This window comes from Lingula anatina, chromosome 5 (genome assembly GCF_051362555.1).
Source record: "Lingula anatina isolate TDL-2025a chromosome 5, LinAna3.0, whole genome shotgun sequence".
NCBI classification, from domain to species: domain Eukaryota; kingdom Metazoa; phylum Brachiopoda; class Lingulata; order Lingulida; family Lingulidae; genus Lingula; species Lingula anatina.
The window spans coordinates 2,658,931-2,676,496 of record NC_141771.1 but is presented as its reverse complement, the minus strand read 5'-3'; the positions used below and the strand labels follow the sequence as shown (position 1 = coordinate 2,676,496).

Below are 17,566 nucleotides of genomic sequence, written 5' to 3'. Positions count from 1 at the left end.
TAGATTAATAAAATAATTTTAATTTTCAACTAAAATTGGATGTTACATTTAACAAACTATTTATTGCTTTCAATGTAGAAAAGACAGAAAGGACATTTTAATACAAATCCAACGTCAGATACTAACAGCTGAGCACATGGATGAATACAAGTAATTATAATTTAATATAAAAATAATATGACTTAAAAGTAATGTGCTTATTGCATATCACATTTAGGTAAAATTACATGAACGAATAAATAAACAAATAAACAATAAAGCATCCCATTTGCGAAGTGCTTTTTGCAACTGCCAAAAATTACCCAAATAAATACTGCTGTAAAGCCTAGGTCCCAACTACGTTTTGGACGCACGGTTTTTAGGTTCCTTGCGTCCGGCTAGGACGAAGCTAGGTCGCAGCGAAGAAACCAAGTAAAGCCTGGTATAGGCCCCAACCGAACGTACGGGCTGCTTCGTGTGGTCTACGGCCAAAAAATGGGGAAAACGTGGGAGTTCGTGCGTGAGGAGCACGTCCATCGTGCGACTTTTGGAGGACGCAAACAGCACGTAAAATCTTTTCGACATGATCAACAGCCGCCACGTGCGATCTAGCTACGTCCTAGCCGGACGCAAGGAACCTAAAAAACGTGCGTCCAAACGCAGTTGGGACCTAGGCTTAACTCGGACAAGAACCTGTTTTTGTAACTCCATACTTTATTTAAGCATTAACGTTTTAAAAGCAGCCCGTGACAACAGAAAAATTAAAAAAATATATGGTGGGTTGTTGCTCTGAGTGGTGAATGGCTAAGAGTGCGGTGACAGCAGAGAAATGCCGCAGAAAATGATGCTTGAACATTTAAAAGAGCACTAATTCGAATTAAATTAATCGCTTGTCTAATTGATAAATCGTTAAATGAATAAGGGTGTTTGATTTTCGTCGCATGGAATCGAGCCTTACAAAGTAGTTATGTCTGCGATATTGACACTTCTATAAAACCTTTAAGTCAATTATACAAAAGGTATCTGATTGATTTTAAAAGTGCACATTTCTATCATTTCAATCACGCAATTGATACAACTCATTCTTTTTCACAATCAATAAGGTAACATATTTGCCTAGAATTGATCAAATTTAAAAGACTGCGTAATAACCGTAAATCTATATGTTAAAATAAGCAACTCCCTTCTTTACCACCTATTTAAAACCGCAGAGAATAATAACTACTTCTTACTTTTGACAACATCAGTAACGTCCATCAGTCTTCATTTCCATTTAGAATGCGAACAAAATCTGGATACTTAGACCCCGTTCCCACAGATTTTAGATCGATCAATCCCTGTGGGGAGTCTCACTAGATTACTGTCAGCTTAGCCGGCTTAAGCGTCTGTCACGCCTACTAAAAGCTGTAAGTTTAACTGTCGTGCGCGCTCGGCTGATAGCAATTTAGCGTGAACCCCCAGGGAGTTAGGTCGATCCGGATGGATCGTTCTAAATCTCTGGGAATGCACTCTTAGGAATCAAAATCAGGTGTTACAAACACAACCATTAACAGATTTGGGTGATATATTTTGTCTTCAAAGAAAGTGTTGATATTTCCAGTCCGATTCCAATTTTCATGTAGCGTGGTTTGAAGTTAACGGTGTGCGAAGGTGCCGGAAGAGGGAGTGTGCGTCTCTTGGAACAGGTGCTTGTTATTGTTCATAAATTGTAGCAGAATGCTAGTATAAATCTTTTATCTTGATCACTTTCATATTTTATTAAAACATATTGTTCCCTAGCTACACGATCTGACAACCCTTGCCTCGAATATCCGTATTTAACTTTAGCTAGTCTACCTTTGAGAAAAAAATAGCGATTATGAGTAATGGTTAGCAATTTCAAATTTAAATGCGATGAGTAGATCACATGCCTTGTACTCATATTATAAAACATCTCTGAATTCTAGAACAACAACGCTGAGGTAATATTTTTTCTTTTTTATTTCTTCAAAAACCTTTTGATAAAAACAAATTTTACAGAACTCCACATCTTACAATCTCATTAAATTTTACACTCGGTAAAACAATGAAAGAAATTGAAAGAAATGCTGATAAAACCTGATATACAAGGTAACTCAATACATCTGTGAACCTCAACATGGGTGACGGAAACAATGAACATCTGCATGTAAAACCAGTCAATAGCAAGCAATAGCAAGAAAAAGAATTAAGTCCTATCGTTTTGCATCAACATTATGTCTATGTTTGTAAAATGGAGCACATTAGTACTGTTCAGTTCAATACAACTAATTGATAACTTAGTTTTACTTACAAAAATTACACAACATTCCTAACAGGCTAACATCCATTACAGAACGTAGTAAATAAATAAAACATTTCATTAAATTGTTCACTAACAATCATTGTTTACTTTACCATTCTGAAATAACAAACAAACAATATGTACAGACACATCTGTGTCTGTACATAAAAAAGCAAGAAAAGCATTTCATTTTTTTACGGACAATGATTGTTTTCTTACAATCATTTAAAAAAATGTTACATAAAGTGTGGAGTGTAAAGCGGGGGAGACAACAGGTAGCGATTATGAAGGACTGGTTTGTCGAACCAAGACCTTCTGCTCCGGCACTGACCACAAGGCCATTCAGTCAAAAATAAACGGAATAAAGATTTTTAAAGATTTATATACAAATATATTTAATGCACATGAATTTCAATCAAAAATAATGAATTTCTGACACTTTTTGAAAATAAACAGCTTACCTGGCAAATACATGGACACAAAACAACAAAAATCGTTGCAACTATATTTACAAAATACTTTTGTAAAAATAATAAATTCACAAAACCAGATATTATGACATGTAGGCAAAGATAGATGGCAAAACAGTGTAAGGGACGCGGTGGTACCCCTTAGCATGTCCTACGCCCCCTAAGATGTCGCGCGTCTCTTGTGACACCTGTCCCGTGAGACTAGATATTATGTTCAGTTTATAGATAATAATTCTATAAGACATGCAAGGTAGAGCTAAATATATATTGGATTGATGGTGGGTAGATAAGGCACTTCTGACTTTGCACTTAAGAACTAAGGCAGTGAGAATAAAGCCGTTTGGTAATCCAGGACTCTTGTTGCTTACTCCTTCTCGACTTGTGAATATAAAATCGAACCTTACAACAGTTTAGAAAATAAAAGAAACGAAAAATGTCCATCACGGCAACAGTTATGGTATGTTTAAATGAAGTTATTGTTTTTCACTAATCCCAAGCTCTTTTTGCTTTCCAACAAATTATCATTGCACACTGTTGTCAGCAACCTTTAAATATTTTAAAGATTATTTTATCAACTTTAAACCACAATTAATTGATAATATTCTGTTTGAGTAAGTCATTAGTTACTTTAATTTATATAAGCTAAAACAGTGTCTGAAAGTCTATCAACAAGTTCACCAAGTTCACAATGACGGAAATTTAGTGTTGCTATTAAGCCAAATAATGGAGAGCGCAGTATCGTTATCCTGCTTGCCATGAAATTAAATTGTAGTTAAATGTTGCTAAAAGTTGTTATCATATTGTTGTTTTCATGTGCTGTACCTGTGTAACTAACACGTAGAGTTGGGTTAAAGTAGTACTTAGTGGTCTAGTTCGTGGAAATTAAAGTCTTCTATCTAATATGCATATTGACATATTTCACCTTTTTTCACAATGCAAGTCACATTTCAAGTGCATGGATATGCAGTGATCGTATGGACCTTCACTAACACTTTTAAATAGTTCCTGTTGGAATTTTTATTCGCACTGAGCAAATTACCATAAAGCAAAGGAACGAAAATTCTGTGCGCCGAATGTTTTTGATAGGCAGTCAGCGGTATACCGTATACATGTAGCTCCCTGTGATTGACTTGTACCAAGTTGCTCTTTCTGGAACAATCGGATTGGAAATACCGGGCAAGATGACAAATTGTAAAATTTTATCTTTGTTTGACAAGCTCCACTTCCAAATCTTTTCTGTCTTATCGACCAACTCACTACACGATGCGATGTATCACATCGGTGTCCAGCTGCCCATCTACCAACGAGGGACGACCAAGGAGGTGAAGAAGAATATATACGGAGATGGACGGACCAACAAGAGACTCGGTTTCGCGTGGAGATAAACACTTTGGATGATTTTGCTGTCATTTTTGGAAAATGTATTTTCTGCCAATTGGAGTCTAGGGGGGTGGGGGTGGGGGGGGGGTTTAATGGACTTGATAGAAAATTTAAGGAGAAAACACTCCAGTATTTTATTTAAACCATTTTATTGTATTGCAGCATCTCTGAAGGCAAATATACAATTCGTCAATGTCGCATAGCTGACTTAAATATCAGTATGTTACTGACCCGTATATAAACGCACTGTCATGTGTGTAAACTAACATTAGCATAATGGTCATTGTTTCTTGCGTGGTTTCCGTTGAAATTCTGAGTCGGCAGCTTCTTTGTCCATATTGGCCCAGTCTGTGGAAAGTTTGACAACATGTTTCGTAAAGAATGGACGTTAACCTATGTTTGGCAAATACTGCATTTTCGTTTGTCAAGCAAAAACGGCTGTGTATATCTTTGTGCATTTCTATATTCTGGGTCAGACTTCGATAAAACAGACTGGCAGAGTACGATTTAAGGTGTCGATACATACAGTGCAGTAAGTAACGGTGTTGTCTGAAATGCCAGTGCTGCCAATAAAACTTATTAAAACATGTAAATATTGCACATAAAAATTTACAGCCTGTACATATTATGTAAGAGTAAATAAAGTATGAATGGAATTTAAATTTGTGTCACCTGTTTGAGTTACAATGGTAAAATGATTACAATTTAAACTAATTTTAAATGTGATATTTAGAGGTATTGGTGTATAGCAGTAAAAAACTAAATAGTTAAAGAAAATGGAACAAATGTTAGTAAAAGAACAAAAATAATCTCCTTGACTGATAAAATACAATTAAAATGTTTTGTATTGCTATTTATTTATTTAGGCCGAATCTCGTCCGTCTTCATTGTGTTCCACCAACTCCAGACTATAACGTTTTGTTACGGCATAACTTGGCTCGTCAATAATGAATTCTTGTAACAACTTGTCGCCTATCATCAGCTTTTCCATCACGCCCGGTCCATTGGCGACCCCCTCTCTGTAAACGAACGGCACGACGTTCTCCAGTTCCTTGCAGGGAATCTGTATTGCGTATTGTCTATGCAGTTGTTTAAGGCACTCTGTACTACCATAATACAAATTCAGATAGGCAAAAGAGTCTCGAGGTGCGTAGAGAAGGATGTTACCAAAAGGACGCCTGTGGAGAGGAAATATGACTTTTTTTTCGAATGTCTTGTAAAGTTTACTCGAGCTGGGGTTGAGTGGGCGAGGTACTTCGGTTCCGCTTAGGTTACCAGGAATATCCCAAATATGTGTTTCGTTTTCCGCGTACAGGAATATGTCGACTGCTGGCCATTTCCACTCGTCCACCGTGATATTTGACCGCTTGTAATAGACCTTCAGTAACCCCGGGTAGCGGGTGTGGAGCGGGGTATGAACAACATAGTCTGGAGCATGTTTTGAAAATGCCTCCGTCAGTTTCGCCTTACCGTGGACGCTGCAATGAATGTCAGCATCAACATCCCATGGTATCATACCATGGTGTCTGTATGACCCGAGCAAGGTGCCCGCAGACATGAAATAGGTGATATTGTTCTCCCTGCATACCCTGTCTATGGTACCTAGTATATTTGTAAAGATTTCTTTATCTTCAGCCGTGAGTTCCGATTGGAAAAATGACAAAAGTACACCGGGGTTGTAATGTCTCCCTGCTCCGCCGGGTTTCAGCGGGTAAGACGGGAGGGTAGGGAATGGTCTGATTGCCCCTGGGTCGAGAACGGTGTCTGTGTCGTGAGAATAATGATGCTTTCCTATTTGGGCTGTCCTTAGCAAAGATTTATCTTCGGATCCCAATTGGCGGGCATTGGGTGGCAATGGTGCCTCTTTTTTCGGCTTTGTTGGGATTTTATCAGGAACACTGTATTTACACATTTGCGGCCTGTCGCCTATTATCTTCAAAACCGTCAACATTAACAGCACCGAACATCCAACAATCAAAACGGATGAGAACTGTCTAAAGCCGCATCTGCATTGTGGTGACGCCATCTGTTTGGCAGCAGAGACTGAAAAAAATTAAGACAATTTTTATCATGGTCATACTATCCTAGTTTTAAAAATACGATGTTGGTGAATTCCAAATAAAGCAGCTTAGTTGACTGATGCGCAGACAACCGAAATGAATTCAACAAGGATAGCACTCAGGCAGCATATTCCTCATTATTCTTTTTAAAATATGGTAATTAATGTGCTAATCGACTAAATTGGCTAATTCTCATTATTAACTGATTGATTAATTCATTAAATTATCACCAAATCTGATGATACTTCGATTTTTCTCCCGTCTATCCCAGATAACAGGAAAACACATGACATTTTCCAATCTGACATTTCATATCTTGAAGCATGGTCAGTGAAGTGGAAACAATTTATTAAACCAAAAAAAAAAAAAAAAAAAAAAAAGTGCAATGAAGTGATTTTACTACGAAAATAGAAAATGTAGAAAAGTACTGTCCACTTATTCTATGCAACACGGCTATAACACAAAACAAATACCATAAACACCTTGGGTTTATTCTTGATCATAAACTTAACTACTCCAAGCATATTACACATACTTTAACCAAGGTCCAAAAGCACTAAATCCTTTAAAATCGCTCTCTAATACTCTACGATCTAAGCATCTTTTAAGATGTTAAAACATGCTTTACAATGCGTATTGTTCTCCTTTGCTTGATTATTGGCATATTCTTTATAGCACAGCCTCTCCACACAACCTATCAAAGCTATCCTCCCACCAGTATCAAGATGGTCTAAGACCGCATTCTCCACGACTTGAGCCAGGCTTTACAAATCCTGAGAACTAAAAATGGCGGACGTACATCGAAGAAAAACCGCCTAATCTTTCAATAGTCTCTCCGCCTCTCACACGCCTCCCCACACGTCGTCCCTGCGGGGTAAAGTAATTAAATGTCGGCTCCGAACATGAATATCTCCGTGAATATCTCTGGTGATATTATCTCCGTAGATAGTTGATTCATTGCTGCTCTACGGGCCAATTAATTCCTTTTTCGTCTCTGTTTTGAAAGATAATAGAACAGAAGAGCTTTTTTCCTTCAATCGCCTTCAGCCGCCATGCTTTCTTCACCAAGAGTTTAACTGATGAGCATGCGCACTTAATATTTCTCAGGTAGCTTCCGCATGGCGAACGGAGCCGACATTTAATTACTGTACCCCGCAGGGACGACGTGTGGGGAGGCGTGTGAGAGGCGGAGAGACTATTAAAAGATCAGGCGTTTTTTCTTTCATGGGGGCCCTTCCTGGCTCAAATCGCTGTAAAGTACTGAATTGGATTTCACAAGAGGAACGTCGAAGGAATCACGCGAAAAAAATCATGTTCAATATCTACAATCAACTAGCACCTTCCTGTCTCTTGCTACTTCATCCCGTTTACAAATAAATCCACACTACCGCTACAGACAACATCTAACAGAGACTACATAATTCCCTCTAAATTCACATACAAATGAACACTTTCTGATGACAAGCTGGGATGAACTAAATACCACCCAGAAAAATCTTCCTTCTGCATCTTCTCTCAAATACAATCTTAGAAATTAAACCTTCCCAGCAACAATGTCCACCGCCTATCTGAAGCTTCCAGACAAAATGAAAACATCTTAAACAAGGCCCGGATCGACTTCCTATTTAAAGCCCAACTATATGACCACAACTGGGCAGCGCTGGCTTCTCCCAACTGTTTATGTGGGGACCCGAAACCATCCGACATTTTTTCTTTCAGTGCCCGCTGAAACAGAGGAAATATCGTGATTTCTACGAATCTGTTGAAGATATACTTGGTGCAACTTATGCATATTTCAGAACCCAACTAGTTAAGATATCCCTGTTCCTACATGGTCATAAAACCCTTACCTCTGGTCAAAATGACAAAAGTTTTGAAATAGTATCAAATTTCCTAATCGAAAATATATGAATCTTCCTCAGTGATCTATTCTGGTCTTCTTATTTCTTATCCCTGGCCTCTCAGTAGCCAATTCCGCTCCTATGACTTGGCATTTCATATGGAGTATTTCAGTTTCAAAGGTATACATTGGTAAAATGCGTTCTTTTTTATTTTAAAAACTCAGATCTCATATAAGATATCTGACTGGAGAAGTGTGTAGTCAGGTGTGTCGCTACCAATTAACTGACTACCACGTCTGTTGCACTGTTAGATTGTGTAATATGCAGTAATTTAATCGGGTAGTGCTCCTTTGGGCTGGTCAAAGCTTGGCTTTGGCGAAGCAGGGTTCTGTCAAAGAATTAAGTTTCCATACATCGGCAACTATTGCATCTAAGAATTTGAAATTTTGCATGCGAGCGGTCGGTTTTGGAGCTCACAAGTAATGGAGAGCCCAGCATCATTATCCTACTTGCCAGGAAATGAAACTGAAGTTAAATGGTGCGAAAAGTTGTTATCATATTGTTGTTATCATGTTATGTGCCTATCTAATTAACAAGTAAAGTTGAGTTAAAGCAAATTTTAGAAATCATAACTAGCAAAAGTTATTCACACCGAGCGTTCTGAAACTCGACGCCTCGAACAAGTGTCGAACTGTGGCCAAGCCAGCGGATTTACCACGAAGCCACAGAAGCTTCGTAGGTCTTGGGATCAAACAGAACCTTTCTACCTTATAGTTCCGGTGTAAAAAATCTGACTCCCATTAAAATCCTCTTCCCCCAGTCAAAATTTCATAATGAAAATCTGCCCCCCCCCCCCATGAAATTTTGACTCTCCCCCACAAAACTTTATAAATCTTGCTTTATTTGAGTATATAACTTTTTATCTTATAGTATGCATAATGCAGGATACATTGGCATTTTTTTTTTTTTTTGAAGATTTTCATAAGAAAATAAAAACATCAAAAATGCGTATTTTTCCACCCAATGACTCCTATGAAAAGGTTATCAGAGTCCAAATCCTACAGGTAGTAAAGAATACTCGTTTCAAAGATCATCAATTTTCACCAAAACTTTCACCACCAAATTTTCAAATACTAACACAATATGTCACAATGCAAAACATGTGGAAAACAATGGTATGGTGACTAAATATAAAATGGGGCCTTTTCTTCTTGGGAGTCCAAATCCCATGGGTATGAATATGAAGATTTTTCAAAATTTTTCTTTTCATTTTTTGCACCCAATATTTTACCACCAAACTGTCAAATATTTCCAATATAATCTTCATAAAGTATACATATGGGAAATATGTTGAAATGATCACCAAATATCAAATAAATAGCTTTTTTCATAGGGGAGTCGTTGGTTGGTAAAATACACATTTTTGATTTTCTTATTTTTTCATTAAAATTGTTACCTGCAAACAAACAAAAAGTGCCAATGTATCCTCCATATGCCTACTACAATATAAAAGGCATATACTCAAATAAAATAAGATCTATAAAGTTATGTGGAGGGAGTCAAATTTTCATGGGGAAGTCACATTTTCATTATGAAAATTTGACTGGGGAGTCACGTTTTGGGGGAGTCACATTTTCATGGTACACCGGCTCCCAAGTAATGTAAGTCCTACGTGTAGAAATGCACGCCCTAAAGGGACGTGCGTTCCTAACATTTTAGTGACGCATGTCCTAGTGTGACGATGTAGTGTGTTAGTTGAGATCGTTTTATATTGCTACCGGTAGATGACTCTATGAGTAAAGTGTTGTCCGGTGTGCAAGTTTGAATCTCTCCCATGTAATTGTATGTAATGATTGGTAACTTAAAGGTAAAACTGTTCACTGTACTATTGTGACGAAGCTATAGGCTTGTCTTCGTCATGTTACGCGAGGTAGCAAATACAACTCAGATATTATCTTTCTTATCATTTATTGAACTACTGTCCAGTTATTACCCGCGCCGCTTCCTTCATTTCTATTCCTACCTCATGCAATCTGTAGCGGCCTTCTCTCTGTTTACACTAAGCGCAGTTGTATAAATACCATAAGAGCATGTCAATCAACTTAAGTTACTCTACTAAACACTCCCCGCTCTTATTCACGGCACGCTGTCACTAACTAACATTACACTATAATTGGTTCTGATTGGTAAACGTGTACTATCTGAACTTGTATATAAGGTGTGATTTGAAATAAATCGGCCTCTTTGCGGTCCTCGCTCTTGGCTATAGTAGCTATCTCTTTGGTCTTTGGCTTCCTCTTTGAGCGCATTCTCAACGAATTAAGCCAGGCTTTACAAAGCCGGTGACCTAAAAATGGCGGACGTACATGAAAGAAAAACCGCCTAATCTTTTAATAGTCTCTCCGCCTCCCAACACGTCGTCCCTGCGGGGTACAGTAATTAAATCGCGTCTCCGTTCGCCATGCGGAAGCTACCTGAGAAATATTAAGTGCGCATGCTCATCAGTTAAACTCTTGGTGAAGAAAGCATGGCGGCTGAAGGCGATCGAAGGAAAAAAGCTCTTCTGTTCTATTATCTTTGAAAACAGAGACGAAAAAGGAATAATTTGGCCCGTAGAGCAGCAATGAATCGACTATCTACGGAGATAATATCACCAGAGATATTCACGGAAATATTAATGTTCGGAGCCGAGATTTAATTACTGTACCCCGCAGGGACGACGTGTGGGGAGGCGTGTGAGAGGCGGAGAGACTATTAAAAGATTAGGCGGTTTTTCTTTCATGTACGTCCGCCATTTTTAGGTCACCGGCTTTGTAAAGCCTGGCTTAATTCGTTGAGAATGCGCTCTTTGGCTCCTTTTTGTCTCTTTTGGCTTGAGACACCAGTAAGTACATTGTTATTTATACCTTCATAAGGCACTCGGCCGCGAAGCGTAACACTATATAGTTTACATGAATAAATAGATATAAGTTTTAAAGATATAATAAACGTTTGCTTTCTTCCATTTATACGACATTTCATCTTTATATTTAAAAATGTTTTTATTTTCCAATAGAAAGTTTATATGCACATTAATGAAGTAACAAAACAGTTTACTTATAATTCTATGTGTATTTTTCGTGTAGTTAACGCAAATTTGTGCTTATGTTAACGCATACTTTTGGCGTACTTCTCCCTCAGTGCACAATACGTACATGTATGGGCCTGGTTTGCCCGATAATTTACAAAATAAGGTACCAAGGCATCCCTTATTTTCCTCCTTTGGGATATATGTATCTTATTTCATGTTCTTTTCTGCTGGGGGCGTACTTTTGCGTCGAAATTCTCTCTTGTGCAATCTGTATGTTTTCAAAATCTTACTCCTACTTAATTTACACAAAACACTGGGTTTCCGTTCTTAGATTTATTTTACGGTTTACACTCGCAGAAATTGAAAAATAACCTTAAACTCGATGAAAATTTGCTCTTGAAAAGTATGGACTGTAATTAAAGATAAATCAAGACAGTTTAGAAATTGAAAAATGCAATATATGTATATAATATAATGTTCTGTGATATCCCATTGCTATCTTGGTGCTTTGACACTTAAAAAAAGCAAAACAAAAAAAATAATGTTAAGTGTTATGAGCACGGAATTTCGGACACATATTGGACATTCAAACACCATTATACATTTTGCTACAAGTACAGGTTATATGGAGTAGGTGGGGGGGGGGGGGGGGGGGGGGATAAAGTCATGTCAAAGGTAGGTCTCTTACCCAAAGGTGTACATGTAACAGACCGATTCATGATAACTTACTTTACGGTTTAGCACGATATCCACTACACAGACGAGCTGAAGTTGCAAACTACCCATTTTTTGACTGGTATATGGCTCACCAGAAGGATTTCATATGCATTTATAATTGCATCATTTAACCGTATTGTTGCGTAAGGATAGGACTTTCAAATGGCCGGACTTGCATTACTGTCATGAACAGGAATAAAAGTCCGCCAGTAAAACAAGTCCTACTTACTCTAATTATGAGCCAGGAACCTACGTCCCAGTAGGACTACTATTTCCAAGTAATGGTTGTCTTCCTGGGGGACTTGGATTACTGTTACACCGGTAAGTCACGATGGTTGATCATCCTACCAGTTATCGCATCTCAGTCAAAACGTAGGCTTGAATTTTTATTTTTGTCTTTCGTTTTTGTTTTTGGTTATTGTCGTTTAAAATTGATTAGTATGTATGTGATTATTTTTATATTATAACAACACTTGTCTTTGCTGCAGTGATTTTATTCATCTTTTTCATTTTACGGACAACCATTACCAGGTACCGAGGTCCGCAGGACTTGAATTACTGTTACACCGGCGTTTTTAATCCGTCGCAACGCCAGTCCCCGAAGTGTCAGTGACAGTGCTGTCAATGCGTGAGACAATTGGTGTATCCCCAGTCTCTGTTCAGCATTAGGTTGTATGCACGGGTGAAGATTGCCTACTTACCCCCCTTCCCCTCCTGTGGGATCTGCTACCCCAGTTTATCTGGGTGAATGTGTTTTCAGAACTTCGATGTGATGGAGCTACGTCTCTAATGTTCCACGGCCCTAGATTTCAGTGTTCTTTCTGTCTCTCTGATGTAATTATTGTCACATTCACAGTCCTTAACCTCTTGACACTTAAGGTGACTGATAGTAAAAGGACCAAAGTCATAGAAACAAAGCCCTGGGCTTATAAGTTTTTATAAAAAATTAAAACAAACTTCCGAAAAAGCCAATTAAAGACGGGGATTAAGTACAGTGTCCAACGGATTACGCTCTGGCGCCAATTTGAGGGGAAAAATGCCGTTTTCGGGATTTTCTCTATAACCAAGACAGCTATTCAAGTGATGCAAAAGGCCTCATAAAGCTGGGTGAAGGCATTGCAGCGGGGTGCCAGGGAATTGTCTTAAACTATTTACTTTTGATTTTATCATCTTTTACGTTAAATCAGCCCATATTTCAATGGCTTATTCACTTCAAAAGGCAATAACTTTCAAACAAACAATTTCCTCTTAAACCCCTGATATCATGCTGTAGTCCACATTCCTAACAACAATAGGTGCAACTTTTGTAACGATCGGTTGCTCAGATAGTGAGATATTCTTGGCAGCGATTCACTTATCTCGTCAATATAGAAAGCTGTTAAAACAGCCAAAAACGCTCACAGGTTGGTTAACAGGGCTTATTAGTCAAATGCTTAGCTGGCAAATTTACCTGTTATCGGTTATACGATCAGATGGAACCATTGCTTCTTGTCATCTAAAAATATTTTGTTTGGGTGCTTTGAAGGGGCAGAAAATCGTGCTTTTGTTGCATTTTCCGACCACTCGTTAGGAAAGTAAGCGTGCCGCCATTTAGATTGACAGCTCTGGAGAGGGCCCTAGCCTAGTGATGCCCCGTAGGGTGTCAAGGATATGTAGAAGGAAGCGCTAACAAAGGCGATTACGTTTAACCGCAATTAAGAGGTGTGAAGTTGCATTTGAACGTTTCAATGGGTCTTCCTCGGCAATCGAGTAATTTTACCTGAGAGACTCCTTTGTTATCGGCAAAGTGATCAGATAAAACTGTGTCGAGAGCAAGTGTCCGCCACTGGTGTTGATACGAGTTTTTTGACGGGTAACGCTGCAGGATTATTTTGCACGGCACTTGGTAGTCGTCAGATCAACGGAAAAATCCAGTGATTACTTCAGAGCGGTCTCTCTCAAAATGCCAGCTAAGATAAAGGGGAGACGCTCAGCCGCACAAGATTCAGCGGTAAAAGTGGCTGAGAGAAGGCTTTTGAATAAATATTTTATTTTTACACATGACACTTAGACCCTATTTGCTTTTTTCGTGCTAGTCTTGACTATTCTCGGGGTCTTTTTGTGATTTTCATTTTTCGACACTTGAACTCTTTCTTCCAGCTTGATCAGTGATTTTGAAATTGTTTTTCTCCAAATATCGCAAAATGCAAATCCGCTAACATTCGTTTTAATTTTCATTGTTTTAATCATGCTGTCAACCTTTGCTTGGATTTCTCTTGTTTGGCCATTCAAATCACAATTTTTCGCGTGCTCTCAAGCTCCATGATATTATATCTTGGAGAATAAAATTTTATTTTGTCCGGTTTCGTAACGTGTCGCAGATACGCTCGACGATATATATCGCAAAAATTAAAGGCTAGACTTTTTTTGGCTTTTTTTATCTATGTATTTATCGATTTTTCTTTCATTTGTCAATTAATTTAGACGATTCGATTAACTCTTTCACCCATTTATTAGGTATACAGAAATCAGTCATCCGACTGAACAAATAGGGCCGGTTTTCCCCGCCATGCATAGGCCTTACTCTCTAAATTTCCCTTCTTTCCTCCGGAAAGGGGCTTTTAACACGAACTTTTCTCTTCCCCATAGTGTACTAGCTAGACTTCTTCGCTGCTAAGCTGATGTAAGACTTATGACCTATTACCGCACACGTAATCGGCTTATAACTCATTAACTGTGCTCCGACCCCCTCATGGCAATGGCCCTTAGTAACAGAGGCGTGGCTTAGTTGTCAGCCTGACTGGGGCGCGTGCCGGTTGAAAAACTCATCAAAAGACGCATTTTGCGATGCAAATTCATAAAAATTATTACATCCAACGTTAGATACTTTTTTTGATTGATATAAACACACAAAAAACTCAAAAACATGATTTTAAGCGTATTTAACCCTATCACCGGCCTTAATATGATAGGTCGCGCCGCTGACATATTTTTTGGGTCTGCCTCGTCTTTAGGGAGACATACGATCTGCATAAGTTTTTTGGGTAGACTGAAACAAACACTCACTTTGTGTTTGGCATGAATGCGCTTTATGGCCGGTTGCACCAAGGGGGGGGGGGGGGGGGGTAAAATTGCTTGGATACGTTATTTGTCAGTCACAACGCCTTATTTCTATAAATAATTATACTTATATATATATATATATACCACACTGTTTGACAAATTGCCTATTTATAGCTCAAGAGTTGAGTGTATCATAATTTATAAAGTTTTGCTTTCAACCTAAATCACATTTTTTTAATTTTATTTTGTTTTGTTTTGTTTCTGACATGTGTAAAACTTCGGTGACTTATGGGCCCATGACGCCGGGCGATTCGTATGTCTATATCACAAGTCACGATAATAGATAAATACTATGGTGGCCATTTTGAAATCTTATGCGCTGCTGCGGAGGCAGCTATTGTTACAGCACCAATGTAGAATCAGTTGTGGCATTTTTCTCACCATGAAAGAGTCCACAACATTAGCTTGATACTTCTAGATGAGCTATTAGACAAAATTTTGGATTTGAAAACCATGAAACACAATCGGTTGATGTATACGAACAATCCAGATATGCATCCTAAAACTGATAAAAAGTGTGACAAATTCATAAATTGAAGAAACAAAACGTGGAATAAATTTTACATTAGTAGTTAGTTACCTGGGTCAGATAATAACTTGTAGTATACATTTAAAAATTGACTCCAGTTATATTTCAGACAATAGACCACTTACCTAACTATTGTTCTTCCAACGACTGGAATAGTTCAGAGAGGATTGAAGTTTAGTGGGCAGCTTGACCAAGTTTATTGTCTGCTCAGGGTGGCTGCTGGCAGCAGAATGCATAGAGCCGTTGATCTACCTAAATTCAATGTCAAATCCATGTTGATCCAGCCACATCAAAATGTGACGTTGGTTCAACTCTGTATTTTGGTCGTCGTGATGCTAGACATGGATCGTAATTAAAATATTGAGTTGATGTAGAGTCACTAATATTAATTATAAAAAACATGATACGATGTTCATATAAAAGCCTATATATATGACGTAATGTATAGAATTAATTTAAGGCAACATTTTGTCATGGGTATTAATTAGTTTCAGCCTTTTAACATCAATAACAGTGCCACATTATCCATCTCAAATGAGGCTTGATTTGCATTATATAACATAAATTTACAACAGCCCTGGCCAATCTTGTGCGGTGCGATTTGTAGAATCTTCCGACTATCATTACGGAAATACCCAGTATTTGATGAAAACTGAAGTAAATTATAAGGGACCATTCCCACAGATGTTTGGATCGATCTATCTCCCTGTATATAGTTAAACAGTCAAACCCTCACCTAAGGGCAATAGGGCCTACATAAGCACCCTACATAAATTTAGCCATCAAGCGCGTCATACTGCTAAACATATTTAGGTAGCGGTCTTACTAGACCTCGACTCTTCTCGATGTGAATGCTCCTTAACATGCTTAGGAACTAAACGCGTTGAAAAATAAGACAAAACAGGCGCTTTGAAATATGTTTTGGGGTTAAAAGGGGGGGGGGGCTTGGCAGGGACTTGTCAAGTGCATAATATGTTCCGCAAAAAATTAGCAGCCAGGTAATTATCCTTGAAACTTGATAACAGGGTCACAATGCAGAAATATTCCATCATTTAACAAGAAACATACATGTAGGCTATTTGTGAATGTCTACTGTAAAGCCAATCTGTGACCCTGTGTCGGAGACATTTAATAACTCATAGACGATGTCAATAATTTCAAGCCATAACTTTTATTGTATTCTGTATAATACATTGTGTCAATTTTGAAGAGGCTGAGTACCTTGTTTACCTGTCGCATTAAGAAGCCAGTGACAAGAAGTGCATGAAGCCATTGGCTGGAGTACGTACTAAAAGTGTGTAATATTGAATAGGGGATCAGAATGTACCTGAGCAGGCAACGAGTTCACATTAAACGATTGAAACTGGTCATTTTTGTCAGTGTGGATTTCCTCTGTAGCGTTTAGACGTAAAGGTTTCGACCGCGAATCTGGAAGGCTATATACTAAAGCGTTATCCTAACTAAAGTACCCAACGGTGTCCGCATTTCGAGCTCAAGTCTAAATTACGTTCATATCTAAATTTGCGCGGTTCCGGACACCTGGTAGCGGGCACTTATAGTGTAGGATTGGTGCCTTGATTGGACAGAACATATCGTGACTGATAAATAGTACACAAAAATGATAAAAAAATGTTCAAAATAATAGAATTAAGGACGTTCTCTCATATTAGCTTTTTTTTGCGATCTGTGCAGATTTCGCGCATGAGTAGTTTTTTGCGATAGCGGCTAATTATGAAAATGTAACATGCAATAAAATACGTCATTCATCCTTTTAAGAAATCTGTATGTAATATTTGATGCTATTTTGGTCGAAGCGCTACGAATATGTCAACAATGCGTTGCGTATCAGTGAGCGCTTGGTCTTTTACGACGTAAAGTACCCCATTTGCGACTTTGTTTACAAATGCCGCAATGTACGAGAAGGGACTGAAACGAACGTTTTAGTAAGACTTGTATAGCAGTGACATGATCTTATCTCACAGAAAACATTCACAAGGGCTTGCATTTTGACCGTAAAGTGTATTGCTAAGATTTGTCATATGGTTACGATGTGTGTAGCAAGACATTGTCTTCTTCAGCATTGGTTTCCGATCACCCAGGTTGCGGTGATTTGTAT

General features: G+C 38.3%; 1 protein-coding gene across 5 annotated transcripts; it reads right to left on the bottom strand.

Moving 5' to 3' along the window:
- Window positions 1-4,222: 4,222 nt before the first annotated feature.
- LOC106172801 (uncharacterized) lies at window positions 4,223-16,328 on the bottom strand. 5 transcript variants are annotated; one of them, XM_087013747.1, is made up of 2 exons: window positions 13,270-13,586; window positions 4,223-6,174 (listed from the first exon to the last, which is right to left on the bottom strand). In XM_087013747.1, the coding sequence occupies exon 2, from the start codon at window positions 6,155-6,157 to the stop codon at window positions 4,994-4,996; it is 1,164 nt and encodes a 387-aa protein (XP_086869873.1). In that variant the 5' UTR covers window positions 6,158-6,174; window positions 13,270-13,586; the 3' UTR covers window positions 4,223-4,993. The 5 variants fall into 5 exon arrangements, with proteins under 5 accessions (XP_086869873.1, XP_086869871.1, XP_013409157.2 ...); XM_087013745.1 differs by lacking the exon at window positions 13,270-13,586 and adding an exon at window positions 6,727-7,900; XM_013553703.2 differs by lacking the exon at window positions 13,270-13,586 and adding an exon at window positions 6,820-7,900.
- Window positions 16,329-17,566: the final 1,238 nt, after the last annotated feature.